The sequence below is a fragment of the Eulemur rufifrons genome, chromosome 4, assembly GCF_041146395.1.
Source record: "Eulemur rufifrons isolate Redbay chromosome 4, OSU_ERuf_1, whole genome shotgun sequence".
NCBI classification, from domain to species: Eukaryota; Metazoa; Chordata; class Mammalia; order Primates; family Lemuridae; genus Eulemur; species Eulemur rufifrons.
Genome location: NC_090986.1, coordinates 78,200,625 through 78,224,798, shown reverse-complemented (window position 1 = coordinate 78,224,798; position 24,174 = coordinate 78,200,625). Strand labels below are relative to the sequence as shown.

The window sequence follows — 24,174 nt, the reverse complement described above, 5'->3', positions numbered from 1 at the left end:
GGTTATGCCAAGAGTTACAGTGACCCACTGTGAGATTTAACCAGCCAGAGAGGACAGTGAGCATGCAGGGGATGTTTAAGTGACCTAGTTCATGGTATTTTGTTATAGCAGCTCAAGTTGACTTTGGCATGCAGTTTAAACTTTGTTCACTTTTGTTCATCATTTTTCAAGGACCTTTACCACTGTGTGTCAGGCACAGTGTGTGGGTACTTTGCACACTGTGGACAGTGTGCTTGACATTCATCCACATGCCGAGCTTGGCCTTCCCTTCACCCCCAGTGTGATTTCCCAGGCTTACATTTCCTCTGCTTGCTCTGAAATCGGCCCCAGAACCCTATTTTCCTAGCCCCTACTCCTGTTCAAGGTTCCATACCCATTTTTCAGTATTCTAGAAGGACTATAGATAACCCTTTGGATGCATAGCTCTTTGTGCACTTTACTTCAGCCTTAAAATAAATTCCTAACAGTGGACTGCTAGGCTAACAGGTAATACACATTGCAAAGTTATGCGACAGATTAGGTGGTTTTCCCTTGAGAAATCAGCAGCGAGGGTTCCCTTGACAGCACTCATTGCTGATTTATTTTAATTTTTGACATTCTGATACACCACAAATACTGTAACTTTGCTTGCAATTCTTTTATTACTAGTAAAATCAGTTTCTTTCCGTTTCTTGTTAGTATCTATATGGGGGAGAGTGAAGTGTCTATTTTTTCATTTTCCCATGTTTATGTTGATCTTCCTTTTCCTGTTTTTTTTTTTTTTTTTTTTTTTTGCTTGAGACAGAGTCTTACTCTGTCACCCTGGGTAGAGTGCTGTGGCGTCAGCCTAGTTCACAGCAACCTCAAACTCCTGGGTGCAAGGGATCCTCCTGCCTCAGCCTCCCGAGTAGCTGGGACTACAGGACCATGCCCGGCTAATTTTTCTATTTTGAGTAGAGACGGGATCTCACTCTTGATCAGGCTGGTCTCGAACTCCTGAGCTCAAGCAATCCTCCCACCTGGGCCTCTCAGAGTGCTGGGATTATAGCCAGCTTCTATTGATTTTTTATAGGAATGTTAACCATTTATCCTTCTTGTTATAAATATTTGCCCCATTTTGTTATTTATCTTTCAACTTCTTTTATGATTTTAACATTAAAGAGGTTTTATTTTTGTTGGTTTGCTTGTATGTTGTTGTTTGTTGTAGTTAAATCTATCAGACTTTTCTTTCAGTTTCCTGTCATGCCTTAAAAGAACTTCTTAACTCAAGATTATTTAAATTTTTGCCTATATTTTCTTCTAATACTCTTATGATTTTATTTTTCACATTTGAATCTTTGATTATTTAAATTTATTTTGGTGTAAGGTATGAGATTTGGAACCAGCTTTAGTTTTTCTAGTTGGTTCTTGAATAACCCGTATTTTCCCCACTGATTTGAAAAGATGTTCTTTGTCAGATGCCAAGTTTTCATATACAACAAGATTGTTTCCGAGCTCTCCATTTCAGGCTGGATAATCGTTTGTGGTTTTTTATTGCTTGTTGGTTGACTTTTAATCCAGATGCCTTTGCTCCGTTATTCCATTCACCTGCCTGTTCCTATCTGGCATGTATTTATAACGGTCTTCTTAGAAGTCCTTCATACATCTTGTTAAATGAATTTGTTTTACAATTTTTTGCTGTTATGATGGGATATTTATTCCCCCTCCCCCATTTTTCTAGCTGATACATAAGGAACTTAGTTGTTTTAGCTTGTTGACTTTGTGGCTGCCTGTCCTAATGAACATATACTGTTTTTGATACTTACTTGCCAGATTTTGGGGGTTTCTAGATACACATCTCTCACAACATTTATAAATAATATTTTTGCTGCCCCTTTCCAATATTTATACATTTCCGTTTGTCATGGACTGATTCAATGAATTTCAAAAATAATGCTAAATAATAATTGAGAAGATGAACGTCCTTATTTGGTTTATGGTTTTAATGGAATGGTTCTGGTTTGACCTACGACTTGAAAGGGAGCTAATACGTGTGCATGCTTGAGAGAAGAGAACATCCCAGGATGAACAGTGGCGTATTCGAGTTACAAAGACAGGAGGGAGAAAGTTACATGTGGAAACAGGTTGTATGAAGCTGAAGCTCTGCGTAGAGGAGTAACAGTGTGAGTGAGGGCGCTCCTCTGAGGAGGGTGAGGCTGATGAACATGACGGATAGTACAGGAGTAATGTGGAGGGTGGGGCTCTGGAATCAGGTGAGCTACGTTGAGTCTTAGATGGTGATATCTACGTCATAGGGTTATTGTGAGGATCCACTGAAGTAAAGGATGTCAAAAGCATTTAGCCCAGTGCCTGGCACCTGGTAAACACTAAACAAATGTCATGTATTATTATTATTGTCAGTATAATCCAGTGATGTAGAGCTTGAAAGGGAATTTAAATGGTAAAATGGTGTGTGTGAAAAATAAAATCATCAGTTGTATGTAGGATGGGTCAAAGCAGGAAAAGCAAATTAATAGACTGAAATAGATGGGAATCTGTGTGTTCAGCATTCTTCTATCAGGACAGCCATCTGCCAGACCCCCAGAGGCCCCGTGATAATGCGCAGCTAGTGTTTTGAGTCTATTATGGCAATCCGTGCCCTTGTGGTTATTGATGTGTTAGAATAGTTTATCTTTGTGTGTTTTACACATCTTGATTTATAATGTATATATTTAATAATTATAAAAGAAAGCAGTTATTTGCTTTCTTTAATATACATTATCTTCAGATTCCTAACTTAGTGATGATGCAATCATTCTTTTCACATGTGTATGTTTTTTTGTGTCTTGGGGAAGCTTTGAAATACTTGCTGATTTATGGAGAGTGAAAAGTGAACCAAACTTTCTCAGAACATTTAGAAAAATTCAGACACTTAAAAGCTAAAATCAAACAGTATTAGAAATGATTTATACAATTGTAACCATAACTTTTTTCCACTTAAGCCAAAGAACAGTCTAAACAACACTTTCACACTGCTAAGTCCTTTAAATGGAAGCAATAGATGTCTATAAATCAAATGATGGTTTACATTTATTTCAAAACCACTTTTTCTAACTCATTTGCCCTCTTAAAACTTAGTGTATCCTCTAAAAAGTTGAAACAGTCCTGTACTGAATTTAAATTAATGTGAATAAAGAAATACATGAAAAGATTTTAGAGACCAATATGCTACCACAAATTAGTTTAGAGAAGCATAGCATTTATTGAAAGAAAGTACGGTAAAACTAGACGCTGTTGAGCTGGCTCATTTGAAATAAGAGAATTCAGCTCTAAGCTGGTTGGTCTCAGTGGTGAGTAGTAAGTGGATCACTGTCGTGGAGTAAGTCTCACGCAAGCCTGTTGGCACTGGTTCTAGGAATCCACAAAACACTTTAATCTGAATGATTGTTAATAACTTCTTGTCTGGAATAGTTTAATATTCATAAGTTGCAAAAATAGTTCTTGTGTACCCTTCACCCAGCTTCCCCAATGGTCATATCCTACGTGATGTAGTGCACTGTCAAACCCTGGAAATTAACCTGGGGACAGTACTGTTAAGCCAGTGTTCTGAATTACTTTCACATGATTACTTCTGAAATCTGCTGTTTTTATTATCTAGGATAGTACATCTCAGAATGGTTAGCTAAAACTGGTTTATAGGTTTAACCTACAAGCTATAATTCCTTTGTGCTGTTTAGAGGATAACCAGACTTAATGTGCACCATGAAGACAGAAACAATAGAAATGAGATCAGTAGACTTGTACATAATTGAGAGCGTGCGTTCCGATGCTACAGTGTTAGAAAAACACAAGTATGTTAAAGTGCTAAATGGAGAGAGCCACGGGCACCGTTTCTTTTCTCATGGTCCACTTGCCCGGTGGGTAAAAATCAGGATATGCTATGAGATCACCCGTCTTAAGTTTTCACCTGCTGTTATACCCTCCAGTTCTCTCTCACTTTAGTAGCCTTGATTTTTTAATCCCTGTCCTTGAACTGTTAACTCATTGGCTTGTAAGCATTTTGACAAAAGCCACAGTAAGAAATGCATTTTACGTTATGATGTATTGTACATCTAGGTGTGTGTGCGTGTGCATGTGTTGGTGTAAAACTGAAAAGCACCACAGACCAGAAGTTACCCTAACTATGCGCAGTACACGCCAATATTTTCTATTCTATTGCTTTATTTTTTTAATCCTGCTCAAAACCTACTCTATTGATTTTATAAACCACTAGCAGATAATGGTGTACAGTTTGAAAATGTGTTAACTTATCTTGCCCTGGGATTTTGCTTATTCTACCTTCTTTCCCAAGTCAATTATAAAAGCTTTTTCAGAAAGGAATGTTTTAGAACTAAATTATTTAGAACAGTAAAACCACAGCTTCTGTTTAATCCCACCATACCATTTCTCCTTGGGGTGTGTTAATTTATTTGAAAGACATTGTCTTTCAGGATGGATGGGTGTATACATGTGTAAGATAATGTGGAAAAGATACAAAACAGTGCTGTGAAATCTCAGTTATCTATAGGGAAGTGTTGAATTTTGCCTCATGGAGCCAGAAGTGACCTCTGATCTGGGCTTAGTCACTTCTGATTCAGATTCTAGCCGAGTTTAAGGCCACGGTGGGGAGGAGGGAGTAAGGAACGAGAGAGGTGTGATAGGAGGTGATCAGGGAATGTATTAGTCTAGGGTTCTTGACGATAGAGAACTTGGTCCAGGAGGAGGGGTTGAAATTCTGGCTGGACCCAAGTAATAACGAGTCCTTTATGTCTGCTTAGAGGCTTACACACAGTCCTGGAGAGAATGGGGAGAACTTAAAGCCTTGAAGTTTATAAGCAGAGGAGTGACGTGAGTAGATGTAAGGTGTAGGGAAAAGTTAAGGTTTCAGTATGGAGAATGGGTTGGAGGATGAAGAGATTGAAGACAGAAAGGAATCAATCCAAGTGATAGATGAAAACAAATATAAAAATGTAATGAACCTTATATACTCATAATCATCAGGTTTTTTGGTAAAAATGATCTATTTGATCATTTTGATATTTTATTCTCTTTTATCTCAGCAATGCATTTACAAAAAAATTTTTTAAATGTGTTTTTCCCAGCATCTTAGTTGTTTGATTCAGGAGGATTACTGGAAATATCAAATCCATCATGCTGTGGAAACAGAAGTTTCTTCATCCAATTTCTTTGTTCTTTTAATTATGCTTTTGCTTTGTGTGCCTTGATTTTCTCCTCCTCTTTTTCCCACTGTTGTTTTTTTGTTTTGGCAATTATAGTTTTATTTACAGGAGCTGCTGCTTCTTCCTTTTCCACAGCATCTTGATCTTGTTTAATGAATGTAACTTTTTTTGGTCACAAAAAAAATATATGTGCACATAGATCTTGCCCTAAAGGTCTCTCAATCTAAGGAAGAGATGATGAGGTCTGAATCTGGGCATTGATGGCAGGCATGTATGTAAGGGGAAACTACAAGGAATGTATTGAGATAAAATTGTCAGGATTTGAGGATTGATTGACAGTAACTGAGGATACGGAATCAGAGTCAGTGCCGATCCTCAGCCTGATGCAAAGCACCTAGGAAGAGCCTGCGGCTGACTTTGTACGCAGTGGTGAGAGATTAAAAGCCATTCCCGGCCGGGCGCGGTGGCTCACGCCTGTAATCCTAGCACTCTGGGAGGCCGAGGCGGGTGGATTGCTCAAGGTCAGGAGTTCGAGACCAGCCTGAGCGAGACCCCGTCTCTACTAAAAATAGAAAGACATTATATGGACACCTAAAAATCTATATAGAAAAAATTAGCCGGGCATAGTGGCGCATGCCTGTAGTCCCAGCTACTCGGGAGGCTGAGGCAGTAGGATCGCTTAAGCCCAGGAGTTTGAGGTTGCTGTGAGCTAAGCTGACGCCACGGCACTCACTCTAGCCTGGGCAACAAAGTGAGACTCTGTCTCAACAACAAAAAAAAAAAAAAAAAGCCATTCCCTAAGACAGGAACAGGACGACGTTTGCCATTGCCACCGCTATTCAGTATTCTACTGGAGGTTTTAGCCAGAGAATTAGACAAGAAAATAAAAAGTATTCATATTGGAAAGGAAGAAATAAAATCATCGCTATATGCAGGTGACATGATCTTATATATACAAAATCCTAAGGAATACGCACACACACACAAAAAACTATTCGAGCTAACAGATGGGTTCAGCAGGGTCTCAGGATGTAAGATCAATATACAAAAATCAATTGTATTTCTATGCTGCAGCATTGCTATCCTCAACCCCCAGGCTGCAGACTGGTACCAGTCCATGGCCTGTTAGGAACTGGGCTGCACAGCAGGAGGTGAGCGGCAGGCAAGTGAGCAAAGCTTCATCTGTATTTACAGCCGCTCCCCATCACTCTCATCACCGTATAAGCTCCGCCTTTGTCAGATCAGTGGAGGCATTAGATACTCATAGAAGCACAAACCCTACTGTAAACTGCTTATGGTAGGGATCTAGGCTGCACGCTCCTTATGAGAACCTAGTGCTTGATAATCTGAGGTGGAGCTGAGGCAGTGATGCTAGCGCTAGGAGTGGCTGCAAATACAGACTGTCATTTGTAGAGAGGTTTGACTGCACAATAAATGTATTATATTCGAATCATCCCAAAACTACCATCACCCCCTTCCCAGTCTGTGGAAAAATTGTCTTCCATGAAACTGGTCCCTGGTGCCAAAAAGGTTGGGGACTGCTGCCATAGCAATAAACAATCCAAAAATCAAATTAAGAAGACAGTTCTATTTATAATAACATCTGACAGAGTAAAGTGCTTAGGAATAAATTTAACAAAAGAAGACAGAGTAAAATGCTTAGGAATAAATTTAACAAAAGAAGTTCAAGACTTGTGTGATGAAAACTAGAAAATATGAATGAAAGAAATTAAAGAAGACCTGAATAAATGGAAAGATGTTTTGTGTTCATGGATTGTAAGACTTATTGTTAAGATGGCAATACTTTCCAAATTGACCTACAGATTCAACACAATCTCTGTCAAAATTTCAGCTGTCTTTTTTGCAGAAACTGAAAATCTGATCATAAAATTTCCTGTGGAAATATAGAGGAACCAGAATATCCAAAACAATCTTGGAAAAGAACAAAGTTGGACAGCTCACGCTTCCCAATTGTAACGCTTACCACAAAGCTACAGTACTCAAGACTGTGGTATAAGGATAAACATTACAGGTCAATGAAATACAATTGAGATTTCGGAAATAAACCTATACATTTACAGTCAATTGGTTTTTGACAAGGGTGCTCAATCAAAAGAAAAGAGTCAATGTTGACATAACGTGTTGGAGCAGGGAAGGGCCGTGGAGGGTCACACTTGCCGGCCTGCATTGCTTCTGACCAAGGGGGAGCCTGAATTGCCGCAGAAGTCAGCGACCAGCTTGCCTTACAAGGGTGTTGTGGTTGGTGTTATGTGGGATAAGATTTAACCTACTAACCTCTAGATCTAGAAGGAAATATAAGGACATCAGTTCATTTCACCTTTGAACAAGCCTTACTCAGTGCTGACCCTTTCAAAGGTTATACCTTGAACGTTTGAATTTAGGAGATTTGAGAAGAAAGCCAGCTATTCTAACATAGCTCCTATATATAACATTATATCTGTACTATTATTATGACATTGTAAAATAATGCTAGTTGATACTATTTTTATGCCAATAGTTATAATAATACTTTGGTGCTGTGTTGTTTACAGTGAATACTAATTTTAACTAATGGTGTTGATTATTATATTTTTATCTAATACTTTTTAAAGATTCCAATAGCGTGTCCTATTTGGCATTACCCAAGTTTTGCATATGTTTTAACCACCACTATAGCAGTTTCTTTCTTGTAAAAAATTGCTTAACATTGTTGCATCAGGAATTTTGGAAATTCTTCAGACGAGACAATCAGGGAGGATTGATGACATGTTGATAGAAAGCAGCAACCCTAATAAATTCAGTGGATCAGTCATGTTCTTTATTTCTGTCAGTTATTCTGCACAAAATACAGGTAGTAACACGACCTGCAGACGACATACTCTCACAAGCCCTGGGCTAGCCTTCAGAATGTGCAGTTACTTCATAAACTTCTGGAATGCCTTCACGGTATTACATAGGGTGCGGGGAGACGGTTATTAATGTATTCCTGGAGGTGAAGGCGTTTTTACTGTCTTTATTAACTCAGATTCATCTTACCAGGAGCATAACCTTAGTAAGACATACCTCCTAATTGCACCTGTCTAGCTTTTGTACCTCTTAGGCAAGGTAAAGTAAAGCTAAAAGAATGAGCCTTTTAATGTGATCTGGGGGGATCTTCCACCATGAGAATTAGAAAACAAGCTTGGAAAGCCGCAGTTATTCAAACCAAGGAAGTGGAGTGAATATCATTTAGAGTTATGAGCTGAGGGTTAATAGGAAATAGCCGGTGAGATCCCGATTTGGCTGTGCACACACCAGACCTCACAGGTCTCACATCTCCCAGTGGTTACGCAAAAGTCTGCCCAGCAGCCACGCAGCCTTCAGTATGCCGTGTGCACCGTGGCCTGTCCCGTGAGGAGTTAATGGAGGTTAATAAGTTATTTTAATTCTGTCTTGTCACTTCAGAAATTCAGATGTGTGTGTAGTTAGCAAATTAGTTATATGTTACCTGTTTGTTGACATCTTTATAATTTTAGAGATTATTAAAACTTAATTATAGAAAGAGAATTTGAACTTACAGATGTAAATTGTGTCTAAATTACAGTGATTTGTCTAATTTTCTCATTCCTTTTATCTGTTTTTGTGAATATTTATGGAAGATACCATGTTAGTCACAAGATACAAAGAAGCGGCCGGATCCTCTCTGCTTGCAGAAAGATGATGTTAGTAGCTGACAAGCCAAGCCATCCCTGACTGGCAGCACAGTGCAGACTTTTTACTTCGTTTATCGCCTTTAACCCACACAACAGCCCTACGGGAGGGTCTGACCACAGTCACATTTTCAGATGGGGCAATCCACCTTTAAATCTTGAGATGTTAAAGATGACAGAGGGGAAGCAATGTTAAGGAGTTTTGATTAGAAAGGGCAAAAGTGAGCATTCTTGGTTCCAGTTCTGTGCTTGTTGCTTTTCATTTATTTTTCTCATTTAATTGCATTATATTAATATACCTTTCCATGTTTTGTCTAATAAATCTATTTCCATTTGGGTCAGTTATATCCTTGCTCTGCTAATGGATATGCTTTGATAGACACAATCTTCTATTTCCTGGCTTTGGTTTTTGTTTTGCAAAGTTTTTTTATATCCATATATAAGTTAATTGACAGTTGAGGTTGGCATACTAAAGAGACACACTCCTAGTTAGTATTGTGTGCATCATTAACAGTGTGCCTGCCCTGTTACTCTTAGTTGCCCAAAGAGAATTGGTCAGATTGTTAGGAATGAATTTTTTCTTGTAAGACTGGGCCCAGTCTCCTTAAAGGAGGCTGTAATTACTACCCTTAAGCATCAAAATGTTTTCTAGTTGTCATCAGAATGTTTTAAAATTCTCGTAAGATGGTTCTTTTGTAAATTATTCAATTTGTATGGTAAGGTGGAGAAGGATTTATGCCTGATACATATTTTTACATACTGGAGAGCAGTTTCAACATTTTAAACTGTAATACTTATTATCACTTATGTAAGGGCTTTCTTTACAGCTGTAAAAATAACTGTGTGGTATGTTTTGGTATGTGTTTTAGTAGATACAGTAGAAACTAATTTAAAAGTTACAGTTGTCAGCTATACCCAGGTGAATGAGACTTGGGAATGTTGCGGGTGTCAGTCATGGAAAGGGAGATGGGTGGGTACAAAGCTGCTTTCCTCCTGCCAACCAGGCAGAGATGAGCAGGTAGGGCCGGCGGGCTGGTGACTTCTCAGCATATGGCCTTTTGAGTTCAAGGCGGCGTTTCTAGTCTTCACCCTTTCAAAGCTAGCAGGAAGGGGAACGAGGACGAGGAGGGCCAGCAGCCTCCTTTTGAAGGGCCTGGTCCTCCACCTCCGCTCGTGGCCCTTGGCAGGAATCTGGCTGCACAGCTGTGTGGGCCTCGGGAAGTGCAGCCTCTGCCAGAGCCGCCCAGAGCCCTACTCAAACGTAGCGGGAAAATGGTGCGATTCTGCTTCTAAAAGGAAGAAGGGGAGAGCGAAGGAGGGGATACTTAGCAATCTCTGCCAATTGCCTTGGCCAATTTACTCTTTTCGAGTCTATTTGTAAAATATAACCTGTTAAAATATTTATTAAAGATTATAAAATATTTAAAAAGATATTTCCCTCCAAAGATTTTTCACAAAGACACAGGGTATATCTTTAATAAATATAGATATACATTCCATATTTTCAGGGGGTTATTTCTCTTAATAGTATTTTTTTAACATACCTCTCATTTTAAAAAGTAGGTGATGGTATTAGTTTTCTATTGCTGTGTGATAGAAAATTCCAGGGTGTTGGCAGAATTCATTTCCTTGTGGTTGTAGGACTGAGGATGGACTTCCTGCTGGCTGGCTGCAGGCTGCCCACAGGTACTAGAACCTCTCTCCCCAGGTCCTAGAGGCTACCCCTAGCTCCCTGCCAGTGGGTTTCCAATGTGGCCACTTCCTCCAGCTACCAAGGAGGGTTTCTAGAGTGAGTCTGCTAGCAAGACAGAGACATTATGTATAACATCACATAATCACAGAGTGACATCCCAACACCATTGCCATATTCTGTTGGTTAGAAGCAAGGAACAGATTCTGTCTGTACTCAAGGGAGAGGGTTTCTCAAAGGCCCACCGCCGGGAAGACAAATTGTGGACACACCTGAGAGCATGTCCACCACAATAACTGAGTTCCATTTAACAACACTTTATATTCCAAGGAGAGAATTCTTGTTTGTTTGGCACTGCTGTTTCATGGGTTTGGGTAAAATATCAGTAGGGACTTCTTATCAGTTAGAAGTATCTAGTCTACATTAAGTCATGGAACACTTATCCATATATACACGGTAAGAGAGAAAGAGTATGAACATCTCCTTCTGCTCTCCATCGTGGTTAAATACTTAAACACTTCCGGCTGCCAGCGATTTTGTATCGTAAGAGATACTCCGCAGACCAACAGTATTGTACACAGAAAATGTGAGCAGTCAGAATGGTCTGTCTACAAAGACTAGCTCAGGACTTTACTTATTCCTGTCTTGCCGTCTATTAGTTATCCTAATTACTGCAGGTACAGATGTGAGCGATAGGCCTTTATGAGCTTGTACAGTATCATTAGCCCATGGTTTGTTTAGAGCCTCTGAGGCTTGAAGGAGCTAGAATCATACTGCAGGAAGCCCTACTAGAGTCTGTACATAAGCCAGCCCTGGAGATCTGGTGCCAGAATTAGCCTCAGAACTCTTACATCATCTATCAAATAATGTAGTCAAAGAACTATTTTTTAAAAAACTATTAATAGCCTAAGATCCAAACTTGTTTTTAGCACTATAGTGTTGTCTTGCTTGTAATAGATATTACTCCCAGGCTCCCCATCTCAGAAGTCCAGTCTGTCTGTCGGTAATGTTGAGTGCCATTGTGAAAGGATCCGGTAGCGTCCATCTGTCCATCCATCTATTCAGCAGACAGATACTGAGTTCCTGTTGTGCTCCAGGTACTGTGCTGAGTCTAGACCTGAACACAACATGGGGACCGTGCCCTTAAGGAAGTTTCAGTTCAGTGTGACACACACCAAGAGTGCAATGCAGCTTATGGTGGCCCCCCCTTATTCACAGGGGCTACATGTCAAGACCCTCAGTGGATGCCTGAAAGCATGGATGGTACCTAACCCTATGTATGCTATGTTTTGTCCTATACATGCATACCTATGATAAATTTAAATTTATAAATTAGGCTCAGTAAGAGATTAACAATAAAACTAATAATAAAATAGAAACATTTTAACAATGTATTGTCATAAAAGTTATGTGAATGTGGCCCCTCTCTCTAAATATGTAATTGTAGTGTCTTCACCTATTTCTGGACTGAAGTTGACCATGTATAGCTGAAACTACAGATAGCTAAACCACAGATGAGATGGGACTGCTACACAGTGCCCCTTGGTGTCCACAGGGTTGGTTCCAGGACCCATCTTCCCTGCCTTGGATACCAAAATCTGCGTATACTCAAGTCCCCAAGTTGGCCTTGTGAACCTGCGGGTACAAAAAGTTGGCCCTCTGTATATGTGGGTTTCACATCCCTAGAATATTATATTTTCCATCCTTCTTTGCGCATGCGAAACCTGGCTGGCTGTCTTTATTGAAAAAAATTCACCTATAAGTTGACCCACCCATGTTGTTCAAGGGTCAACTGTATCATGTTCCAGTGATAAGATTGTTTTAAAATAAATTTTAGCTAAATGCATTTATATACATGTAGCAGGGAATGAAGCTGTGTTGTGCTATGTAAGAGTATAATTAAGAGAAAAGGGTAGTTCTATCATTTTCAACATTTAGTGCATAATGAGTGCTTGCCTTGCGCTAGTCCCTGTTCTAGGTTTGAAACTGAAAATAGTAAGTAAATGGCTGCGTTGCTACTTTTCCATTCCTGGCCCCGGGAAATCATGGAGTTAGAAAAGGTCAATAGGCAAATAAGAGTCCCGGAAGGGCCTCCCGCTCTCTGGGTTCTGAAGCAAGTGACAGTATCCACAGGGTCTGGACCTGCCACTCACAGGCTCCATGTATCGTCTTTCACGTGGGATCACCGCGATTATCTCACTCAAGAAAAGCTTAAATAGCCGTGCCTTGGGATAGTACTAGGATTTGGAAATCCACGTCTCTAGCCATAATAAAAAGGGAAACTACAAAGGGGCTTGAGTCACTTGTTTTTGAAATCAGATCCGCACATTAAACATCGAAGGGAAAGCAGAAACTTTTATCCATCTGACAGTTATCCCTTAGGAAGAGGAAGACTTTGATTTAAAAGGAAGAGGATATCATAATTCCAGAGCTTAAAGTGAAATGCTATCTTTCATTTTTCCAGATGAATGAGTAAAATGGTAACAAGGACTTGATATTAGATTGAATTAGCAGGAATTGAGCAATTGTGTTCAAACAGCAGTGGAATTGTAGGTCTTAGTTGGCCATAAACTTACAAACCTCTGATGAAAGGTGTCAGGTGGGGATAATTTATTTAGCATGTCTTGAGGTAGGAAAGGATGTAATGCCGAACCCAAACCTGTAATTAAAGAGCAAGACACAATGAGGTGTGCGTGTGCCAGAAGCCCTGTATCCAGGTAGGGATGTTGGGAGAAGGCAGAGCCGCGCAGTCCAGAAGTGGTGCATTGCACAGACCCTGATGTCTCTTTCTACAGTTCTGAAAGGTCTTATTTATTACTCTGTTTATGTGGGAACTCAGTTACAAGTTGATGAAACTAGGGAACTTAGAAATGTCTTAGCTCAGATCAAATGCCACTTTTGAAGTGGGCCTGCTTTCAAGATAAAACAAAGCTGTATTCAGCTCGAATCTAAACAGCATTAAATTCTGCTCTATACCGCAAAGGCTGCCGAACTAGTTCTGGCAGATCACCCGTGAAGAAAAAGTTTCAGAGACAAAGCCTCTTAACTGTATGCTACTAATTCTGGGGCTTCCAGCCTAAGAGATGCGTGTATCATCAACAGCACAGCAGCCAGCGTGGTGGTGGGGCAGCAGATTACAACAGCAGCCATGTGTTGTTATAGAAGGTATCGTCACATCCAGATTGCTCGCCGTGAGAAAGATTACCAATGGTCCATGTGTTCTAATCAACATTTAGTAGATTAAGATTCCAGCATGACACAAAAGCTGGCACAGATCCTTTTTTAAAATAAGACAGAGGATATGAACTATGTATGCATTGTAAATGAATTCCAAAAGACCCAGCCCTTTGACTAAAAATGTAGTTATTTAAAGTTTGTTATACTGAAATTGGACCCATAGATGGTTCTAGGCAATTTGCTTTTGTTTTAAATACCACTCACATCCAGAAAGGGTGAAGAGTCTGTGTCTACCTTTCTCTGCCCTCCAGTGTCCCCAAGGAGCCGTTGGCAAGAGACTGTGGGCTGTATTTCCAGTGCTCTGCTCCTCTAGCAAGAGCACAGCCTCGACTGAGCCCCAGGTGTGGAGCCTCAGTAGGGGGACTCCGCACCTGGAGTAGGGGGCATTTGTGAGACAGAATACAGGTCTGGTTACTGCAACAGAGACCCCAAATGACCGCTGTACCAGCACACCCACCCAGTGCCAGTGGCAGCTACCCTGAGTCAGAGACCCCTGCCGGTGGGTCGTGGTGTCCTCACAGATGGGCTGATGTGGCGCACGCCAAGGAGGAAGGGGCACAGCTCTTTCCTTCAGTGTGCAGCTCACAAGGCAATGCCTGCTTCCACTCGCATCTTTTTGCAGGAAGGGGAGAGTGGATATTGAGGGTAACTGTGCATCTCTGCCGAGATGGCCCCATGTCCTAAGTTGATGGGCGTGGACTGCACACCTTCCTCTGGCGGCTTCCTCGCCCAGCCCAGGAAGTTATTTTCCTTAGAGAATTGGACACAACCAGAAAGTAACTAGCACTGTGACTTCATCTTTAAAGTCGCTGTACAGTGGATGTAGAGCTCAGAGTATGTTCTGAAACTTGCCACATCACTGTGATGAAGGAACCAGATTTTTTTGTTTTTCTTTATTTTTATTTTTATTTTTATTTTTTTTGAGACAGAGTCTCACTTTGTTGCCCGGGCTAGAGTGAGTGCCGTGGTGTCAGCCTAGCTCACAGCAACCTCAAATTCCTGGGCTTAAGCGATCCTTCTGCCTCAGCCTCCCGAGTAGCTGGGACTACAAGCATGCGCCGCCATGCCCGGCGAATTTTTTTCTATATATATTTTAGTTGTCCATATAATTTCTTTCTATTTTTAGTAGAGACGGGGTCTCGCTCTTGCTTAGGCTGGTCTCGAACTCCTGACCTTGAGCGATCCACCCGCCTCGGCCTCCCAGAGTGCTAGGATTATAGGCGTGAGCCACCGCGCCCGGCCCAGATTTTTTTAAATGTTTGTTTCTTGATATGTTAACCAGAATTTGCTTATCTAGTTTACAGAGTTGTAGGAAGGATTATACTTTATATTTTATTTTCCAAGGAGTTAAAAGATTTGTTAGAGAATGATTATTATGGTAAAAAACAAAAACAAACAAACAAAAAACAAACTTAACTTTCTATTTTTTTTTTTCAAAAAAAATTTAATGTCAGGTAAAGCATATATTAATTAGAAGGAAGTAGATGATTGCATGTCAGATTTGTTTGTTTCAAAAAAGTAAATTTTTAAAGTTACAAGTATGTCCTCTGAGGACAGTTTTCATAATTGCAGCTTCAATGGAGCAGTCAGGATAATATTACAGAGAACAGCCAGCCTAAGCTCCTGCGCGTGCACGTAACCCCCCTCTTGCCTGACCATCAGCTCTTAGCTACAGAGAAAGGTCAGTTCTTGTAGGAAAGGAAGTTTCCGGCGGAACGGTATTCTCCCATGCAAACCCATGTGGCCTTTCTTGTAATAACTGCATCATTGTCCTCAAAAAGAATGGATGGTCTCTCTCAGTGCCAGACTCAAACTTGCCTCTCCAGATGCCAGCGCCCAGGCCGATGCGAAAGTCCAGCCCTGCCCCATCACTGGCACTCTCGCTGCTGGCTCTGGGCTGTCTCTCTATGTCACTGTCACAGAAACACATCCCAGAGGGATGAATTTGCACAAAACGATTAAATGTCAACTTCTGACTTTTTATGATTAGAAAATAAGCTGAGCAAGCTTAGAGAAGGAGGGAGCCCGGACCATCCCGTCGTCCTTCTACCGAGGGGCCAAAGCTGCTGGTGATTAACTTTGGCTCTTAGCATTTGTTTCTTCTTTTAAAAAAATGTAATTATGTACATTATTTTTATTATGTAATTATGATTTTTCAATTATAGTCCATTTTTTCCTGCTCTGTGCCTTTTCGCTTTGTCATAAAATGTCATTATGGTAAAAACATGGTACGTTTTCAGTGTTAGAAAATCTAGCGCCTGTGAAAAGCAGCTCATGCAGCAAGTAGTCATGTAAAGTAAAACTTTCTGAACTAACCAAATTATTAAAAATAAGTAAACTTAGGACTTTATTATACTCAGTATAAGTAATTAAACTCATTTAATGAAGAGGATTAGCCATATATTTGAAGCAACACACACACACACACAAACACACACACACACATTTTCTTTGTGCATATATTAGTCTGCTAGAGCTGCCATAGCAAAATACGTCAGACTGGGTGGCATGAGCAACACACCCTTGACTATCTCCCAGTTCTGGAGGCTGGAAGTCCAAGCAGAGGCCTCTCTCCTTGGCTTGCAGAATCTGTCTTCTCACTGTGTCTTCACGTGGCCTTTCCTCTGTGCATGTGCCCCTGGTGTCTCTGTGTGTCCAAATTCCCTTTTCTTCTACGGACATCAGCCAGATTGGATGAGGGCCCAGCCTAATGGGCTCATTTTAACTCAATCACCTATTTGAAGCCCCCATCTCCAAATACAGCCACATTCTGAGGTACTGGCTTAGGGTTTCAACATGTGGATTTTGGAGAGGCACAATTTGGCCCATAACAGTATATGAAATGTAACGATATTAATGCTAGGAGTGATGTGACCCTCTAGGGTGAAATGAAAATATTTGCAGGTTTCCTTTGTGCCTCCATTGTGTTCTCATACCTAACATTCACAAAATGCAGAGGCGAAAGAGTTTCCCGTGCTGTGCTTCTGTCTTGGCAGGCCTGGCAGCTGCGATTCAGCCACCTTGTGGGCTACGGTGCCAAATACTACTCTTACCTGATGTCCAGGGCAGTGGCTTCCATGGTTTGGAAGGAATGCTTTCTACAGGACCCGTTTAACAGGTAAGAAGCAGAGGAAGTTTATAAAACGTGCGCTCCTTTAGCCTCAGTAACCCCCCACCCTGCTACAGCCGAAGTCAGGCTCGGAAAGCAGCAGCCCTGAGAGCAGAGCGGGGCCTGGCGGGAAGAGGCAGTCTCCTCACACAGCCCAGGCCGCTCTGCGCCTCCCCGCACGGGCCTGCGCCTGCCTCCTGCGGCTGACCGTGGCCCCGAACGTCCACCTTCCCCTCCAGCACCGTGGTACTGTGGCGGTGATCACATGGTGCCCTCTGGAATGCCCGCGGGGACCCTCGTGCGAGGGCTCTTGCTTCTGTACAAAGCGGTCCATGCCTCTCCTGTGGGTTTTCTTTGTTTTTCCAGCCATTCTTGTTGTATGTCCCTACTGCTCTCTGCTTCCTGTTATTTTTGACAGGCTGCCTTACTTTACACAAGCATCTGAAGTTTCCCTCGTGTGGACACCTTCCTTCCTCTTTATTGCCCAACAAAGGACTCACTACTGTTTCTCATTTTGGACCAGCACTGTTGGAAACTTTGTTGGCGTTAACACTTAGTCTGTTTCTGGAAAGTTACCTCTCTGCCGGACTTTTGGAGCACTTTTTCCCCTAGTGAGGCGTCGCGGTGGAAACGAGTGGCAGTGTGGAGAGTAGGTGCTCCCCCGACTGCCCTGGCACAGCTCCCCTTCACTGTGGCCACTCGCTGCAGATTGGGTACTGAGGTGGCTGCAGACCCCTCCCTCCGTTGTTTCCTCCTGCCTCGCCTCTTATGGGCCTTCCCAAGCAGCCTGGCTCCACGTTTCCATCATCAGGATAATCCGTGGTTAAGACAACAGTGTTTCCAGCTTTTTCTGTAGAAAGCTAGCTAAAATGTTTGTGTGGTGGCTCCCTGGTCCTCTTCCAGGCGCATATTTCATCAGATTGGCCAGTGACTATGGTGAGCCTTTAATGATTCTAAGAGGAAAGCTGGGCTAGGTAAATTTCAGTTATGGATGCAGGATGCCCTCGCCCTTCCCCAGAGTGGAGGCAAGACATGGAACTGGAGGAGTGGGAGGGTGGCCCAGAATAGGTGGTACAGTCTCCCTGCTCTCTTGGTAAAGCCATGTAGTAGTTAGACTTCCACTGGGTAGAAAGATGCAGGGATCTCATGTTGGGTGGAGAGTTGCAGGGAACTCATGTTGGGTGGAGAGGTGCAGGGATCTCTTGTTGGGTGGAGAGGTGCAGGGATCTCTTGTTGGGTGGAGAGGTGCAGGGATCTCTTGTTGGGTGGAGAGGTGCAGGGATCTCTTGTTGGGTGGAGAGGTGCAGGGATCTCTTGTTGGGTGGAGAGGTGCAGGGATCTCTTGTTGGGTGGAGAGGTGCAGGGATCTCTTGTTGGGTGGAGAGGTGCAGGGAACTCATGTTGGGTGGAGAGGTACAGGGATCTCTTGTTGGGTGGAGAGTGCAGGGATCTCTTGTTGGGTGGAGAGGTGCAGGGGATCTTCTGTTGCTCCCTGATTTGGCCTCCCGATCCTCCTAACAGGAATCCCTCTAACAATAGGAATCACACGGATGTCAAGTTTTGGTCTTATGATTCCTTAGAAGGTGTTTTCTTTGAAAGCAAATTATAGTTATGATCTGGTATAATAATTGTTTATAGCATTTCATCTCCTCACCACACAAATACACCTCCAAATTCCTCTTATGGAATTCGGTTTGATGACTGTTATCTTCACCACCTTCACATGGTTTAGAATACATGGCATCTTAGACTTTCGGAGTGCTCAAGAGTGTTCATGTGGCATTCACAGCAACCTCGTCAGAACAGGTACCTTTTATGAGAGGAAACTGAGGCTCAGAGAAAATAAGTATTAATAATTTGTTCAAGGCTTCACAATTAACAAACTGGCTAAGACTGTAGTCTAAGTCTCCCAGCTCCTAGTTTCTTTTCCCTCCCTCCTCCTCCATACGCCCTCAGCTTTTCATATAATTTGACATAGATTTGGATTTTCTCAGCAGTTATAATAACATTCAGTTTCAAATTCTTTTGAACTTGAATTTGATGATGTGATAGAGTTTTTAAATGTTTTATGGCTTGGTACCCACATGTTATTTTGTCTTCCACCCTTTGCAGGCTGTAGACATTTGGTCTGCTTTTCAGATTGTATTATTTTCAAAGGATCTGCAGCCAAACTTGACTACAGTAAATCAGGTTTAGGGATCACAACTCTTTATTGGAGATTTCTATAAAATAGGCAAAATATCATCTTGTTTGAAGGAGCTATACTTTACTAGAAAGCTAGTATACTGTTAAATACACGTATTTCCAAATATTTATATCTTGTGTGTGTGTGTGTGTGTGCTTTCTTGCCTAGACACGTAGTTGCCATACTTTATGGACACATATAAGTAAGCTAGTAAATATGCTTACTGGACTAGAGAATTTCTAACTTCTATCAAAAGATCTTTTTGATCCTACTTATAAAAAATAGCTGGGCCAGAACCTACATCAGGAAGCCAGGCAGCACAGGGCTGAGGTAAGCCCGGAGCTGGAGGCCTGCAAGGAGGGGCTGATTTGGAGGAAGAGGTGCCACATCCCATGTGGAGGGGACCCTCTCAGCCACCCCTGCCCTGAGAAGGCTCCACTTCTGTCCAAGTTTCCTGCCTGGCCTTAGCGCTGGCTTCAGAATGGGACCCAGGTTAGTGCGTGATGTCAGGATGGTTTCGATGCTATAATGCTCTCAAGAAGCCTGATTAGAGACGATGTTCACAAAATTACCCGTACATAAAGATGCTCCAGAGCTAGTGGAATGAAAACCATATCAAAATTTACTCAGCTTATCATAATGTGTAAGTCATTTGTGTTAAAGGAATTGCATTTTCCATAAAATACAGAAGAGTAGCCCTGAAGAGCTTATTTCCAGGTGCCATTAATTTGGATAATTTATATCTATAAAAAAATCTTCAAATCCTGCCTTTACCTGTTATCATAGGCAGTGTTGCTTATAGAACTCAGTGTCACATAGGAACACTGAGGGTCGAGGGTGGAGATGAGCTGTTCCCTCCTCTGCCTTCGCCACCAGCACGCTGAGGAGAGCTTTCTGGTTCCTCAGCTCCCCTGAGCCAAGGTCTTCTGCTGTAATTAGCCTTCTCCTGCCAGCTCTCTTTCCTTCACTCTTATTTTAGAGCGTTATTTTTCTCTCTTTGTTAGGTGCCTCCTCAAATTCTTTTTTGAAAGTAAAGAATGACATAAATAATTTCAAACTTCACTTAAAAATAATCCTAAAAAATTACGGAGAATAAGATATAATATTTGGCCGGGCGAGGTGGCTCACGCCTGTAATCCTAGCACTCTGGGAGGCCGAGGTGGGCGGATCATTTGAGCTCAGGAGTTCGAGACCAGCCTGAGCAAGAGCGAGACCCCATCTCTACTAAAAATAGAAAGAAATTATATGGACAGCTAAAAATATATATAGAAAAAATTAGCCGGGCATGGTGGTGCATGCCTGTAGTCCCAGCTACTCGGGAGGCTGAGACAGGAGGATCACTTGAGCTCAGGAGTTTGAGGTTGCTGTGAGCTAGGCTGACGCCACGGCACTCACTCTAGCCTGGGCAACAGAGTGAGACTCTGTCTCAAAAAAAAAAAAAAGATATAATATTTTACTTAGTCTATAATACATAAACTAAATAATCCTTTCTGCGAAGAGAGGTCACTTTCTAACAAAACAGAACACTGAAAATAGTTATTCTTTTACAGTGACTATATCACACCTGGTTTAATTTCTTAATATTTTAGAGTAACTTAAAAAGCAGAATTAGATTTTTAGAAGCAAGAAAATGGTGGCAGCTTTTATGAAGATGACATCAGCGTGGCTTCCTTTGAGAGACTCGGGGCGAGAGTGAATGGAAGCCAGGCAGGCTGTGTGCGCAGGAGTCTAACAGAGTTCTCTCTTCCCCAGGGCCGCCGGGGAGCGCTATCGCAGGGAGATGCTGGCCCACGGTGGGGGCAAGGAGCCCATGCTCATGGTTGAAGGTAAAACAAAACCAGGATTGGTAACTTTTCTATGATCTTGCTTTTTTTTTTTTTTTTTTTTTTTAAGGTTTTATGAGTTATATATTTTGGTATCAACAGTTTGAGTTATGTTTTTGCACCATCTATAATGAAAGCTGTTTCATATTTTCTCCGTGTGTTTTTTTCCTTTAAAGAAATGCTTTAGCTATGCATTTTGTTCTGAGCATCTATTTCACTGTGTCCCAAATAACAAATTAATTTTTAGTCACTGTGGTGTATTCAGGTACCAGGATAAAATTTCAGGTTTTAATTTTGAAATGTTAGTAACTCCCTAACAGAAAATTGTTAAATTTGTAGATTATAAATTTGTAAATTTGTTATAAACTCTCAGAAAACTTGCCTTTAGGTTTTGAAAGATCACAATGTATTTTTTAGACTAAAAACTCATTTATTTCTTATTCCTTTATTTCTTCTTCTGAAAGCTTAGCTACACATTTTCTATTGATAGAAATTCCAAGGCACCAAGACTAGATTTTTTACCTGCTGAAAAAATTAGAACCTAATTAAATCTTCTTTTTGAGATATCACAGTGCTTGTTTTCCTATGTAATTTTTTAGTAATTTTTTTTGAGTATTTTTACTGTTAATTTAATTGTAAATGGAAGTGACCATCATGATTTTTCATAAAATGTTCTCACAAATACTTCTAGGAAGATGTGACTATTATTGGATACTGTCTGTATATTGACAATAATATTTTCAGTGGAGCCTGAAAAATTGCATTTAGGAAATAGCTCTCCATATTAGGGAAGTATTGTTTTCCTTGCAGTAATTGATTGGACCCAGATAGAAATGGGTCTGAATTAAATGCTTCCTTGCCTAAAACTATTGAATGTAATGCCTATAGCCCACTTTAGCATAATTTCAGATCTTTGCCTTCAGCCATTCATTTATTCAACAGATATTTGTTGAGTGCTAATTATGTGCTAGGCAGGATTGTGTCAGAGGTAAAGTAGTGAAAGATGTGTGGACAACAGTCCCACTCTTTCGGAGCTTGCATTCATCCGATCAGCTTTTCCAGGGGTGTGTTCATCCAGGCGTTATCTACGCAAAGCTGTGGCAGGTTTATAAAACAAATCAGCCAGCCCAGGGATCCTGTGGTTTTACGTGGCCATTAGTGGATCATGCCTCAGCGTCGTCTCCTGGGATACAGAGTGTGTGCTGATGCCACCCCAGCGTTCTGGTTGATCCTTACTGGCCCTTATTGCACTTTGCCACATCCGGGAACTGCTTTAAGTAATTTTCATGTATTGGTTAATTTAATCTTCTTAGTAACCCTGTGAGATAGGAGTTATCATGATCCCCATTTTGTAGGTGAGGACACAGGTCCAGCTCCTGTCCTTGTCATCAGGTAGTGAGTAGAAGGGGCAGGATTCGAACCTGGGACTTCTGCAGCAGACACCAAGCTCTTCAGCAGTGCAGACTGTGAATCAGCACATCTAGTTAAGAGTCTGTGATGGATCCTGGCAAAAGTGAAATTAATTGGCACATCATAGGAGGCAACTGGAGGTTTAAATGGCGTACTTTTAGCTGGTAGTTTGTAGTGCTGAGCAGCCAGCCGTGAGCTGAGACGGGAGAGGTGCTCCCCAACTGCTTTCTCGTGTGGGCGCTTTCCGTTAGGTAGAGGCTCCTGGTAGCTGATCCTTTTTGAGACCAGGCTTTAAATGCTGTCTGCATATAAATATTAGCCTACATATGATTTCATCAAAAGAAAAAAATGTAAAACCTTTCCAATGTTTATCTTTTGGCTGGTGTATTTTTCTGTTCTACTTCTGAGAATGTTGCAACAACCTCTCTAAAAATTCTGTTCTTTATCCAAAACATTTTTGTGTTAAGAAACTTAATATTTTCTGCACTAAAATTCACACACTCATGAGAGAAAAACACTCACGGTTCAAACCAGAGATAAAAGTATTTAGATTCCAGTTAATACCAACAATAGAACTATTCTGCTTTTAAGTTGTAATACTTTTCTTAATGCTCTTCTGTCAGATCTCATTAATTCACATGATATGTTGTACATCAAATTTGAAAGGGGGCTGTGCAGGTTATGCCTGCTGTCGCTTTACAGGGTTGGATTTGTAACACAAGACCAGTAGTGGCTTCTCATTTTCTTGTAGGCAGCCAGCCTGCACCCCAAAACAGCATGTCTTAGATGATGCCTCATGGCCTTAGCTGGGGTATCGATGTGAGTGATGGGTGAAATTATTGAGATTTGCGATATAAAAGCATACATGATCTAGTTGCTGTTATTCTTCTGGGAAAATGTAACTTTTTATGGGTGCTTTATATATTTTATTTAACTACTTACTGGGTAAATGTAGCAATTAATTAAGTAGCAAAAGACAAAGAGATAGAGTACCTACCTTCAAATTACCTCCCTCCCTGACCAAATCACAACTTTATTTACCTCCTTAGACTAGTTTCAGACGAACTCCAGGCCATTTCGAAGGGTCAGCAAGTCTTTGTATTGTACTCACGCTCTTTGAATGATACACATTCAGAGACGTCAAACAGAAAATGCTTGTGATCTTTGACTAATGAATACTACCCAGATGAACTTTTAGATTGCTTCTCTTCTTCAGAATGAGTCATCCCTTGGGAACCTGGCTCTGCCCATCAGCTCTGAGTCCCTGGGCAGTTTCTAGCCCCCACCGACAGATGAGCCTCGTTTGTGGCCACAAGCCCGTCCAGAGGAAGTCCTGGAGAACACACAGTTCCTCCACTTGCTTTCATCCCTGTTGTTTGCTCTGCATTCATCAGTTAAGGCTGCTGCTAGGCAACCATGTATCTCGGCTCTCTGACTCTTGGCTGCAAGGTGTTTACTCAGCAGGTTTTCTTTACTTAACTCTACACAGAGAGATCCGCACAGGAAGCATCCAAGCTGCCGCAGCAGGGGCTTTTCTTAAAGAGTCTATGTTTTTTTCTTGTCAACACTCAAAATGCCATTTGAAGATAACATAATAGTAGTTAAAACAGTATTTCCTTCCTCAGAGAAGAAAAGCAGTCACGTGGTAAAATAGAAATGGATTTGCAGTTACAGGCTTTGCTGCTTACTATCTGTAAATTACTTGAGAAAGTCGCCTCATGTCCCTAGAGGAGGTAAAATGTGATCTGACTTCAAAACACTTCTTTCTAATCAGTTCCTCCGTTTTTCAGTTCATCTCTGAAGGGGGCGGTGCGCACTTTCGAGCACAGCAGTCGGAAGGGCATTAGGGACCAG

At 41.4% G+C, this 24,174-nt stretch overlaps 1 protein-coding gene across 1 annotated transcript in view; it reads left to right on the top strand.

Annotated features, from left to right (window-relative positions):
* Window positions 1-24,174, top strand: part of MIPEP (mitochondrial intermediate peptidase) — a 114,784-nt gene that overhangs the window by 71,220 nt on the left and 19,390 nt on the right. Inside the window, exons 17-18 of the mRNA XM_069467420.1 lie at window positions 16,790-16,911; window positions 20,840-20,913. Of these exons, the coding sequence (XP_069323521.1) occupies window positions 16,790-16,911; window positions 20,840-20,913 (196 nt within the window). The remainder of the gene's footprint in view (window positions 1-16,789; window positions 16,912-20,839; window positions 20,914-24,174) is intronic.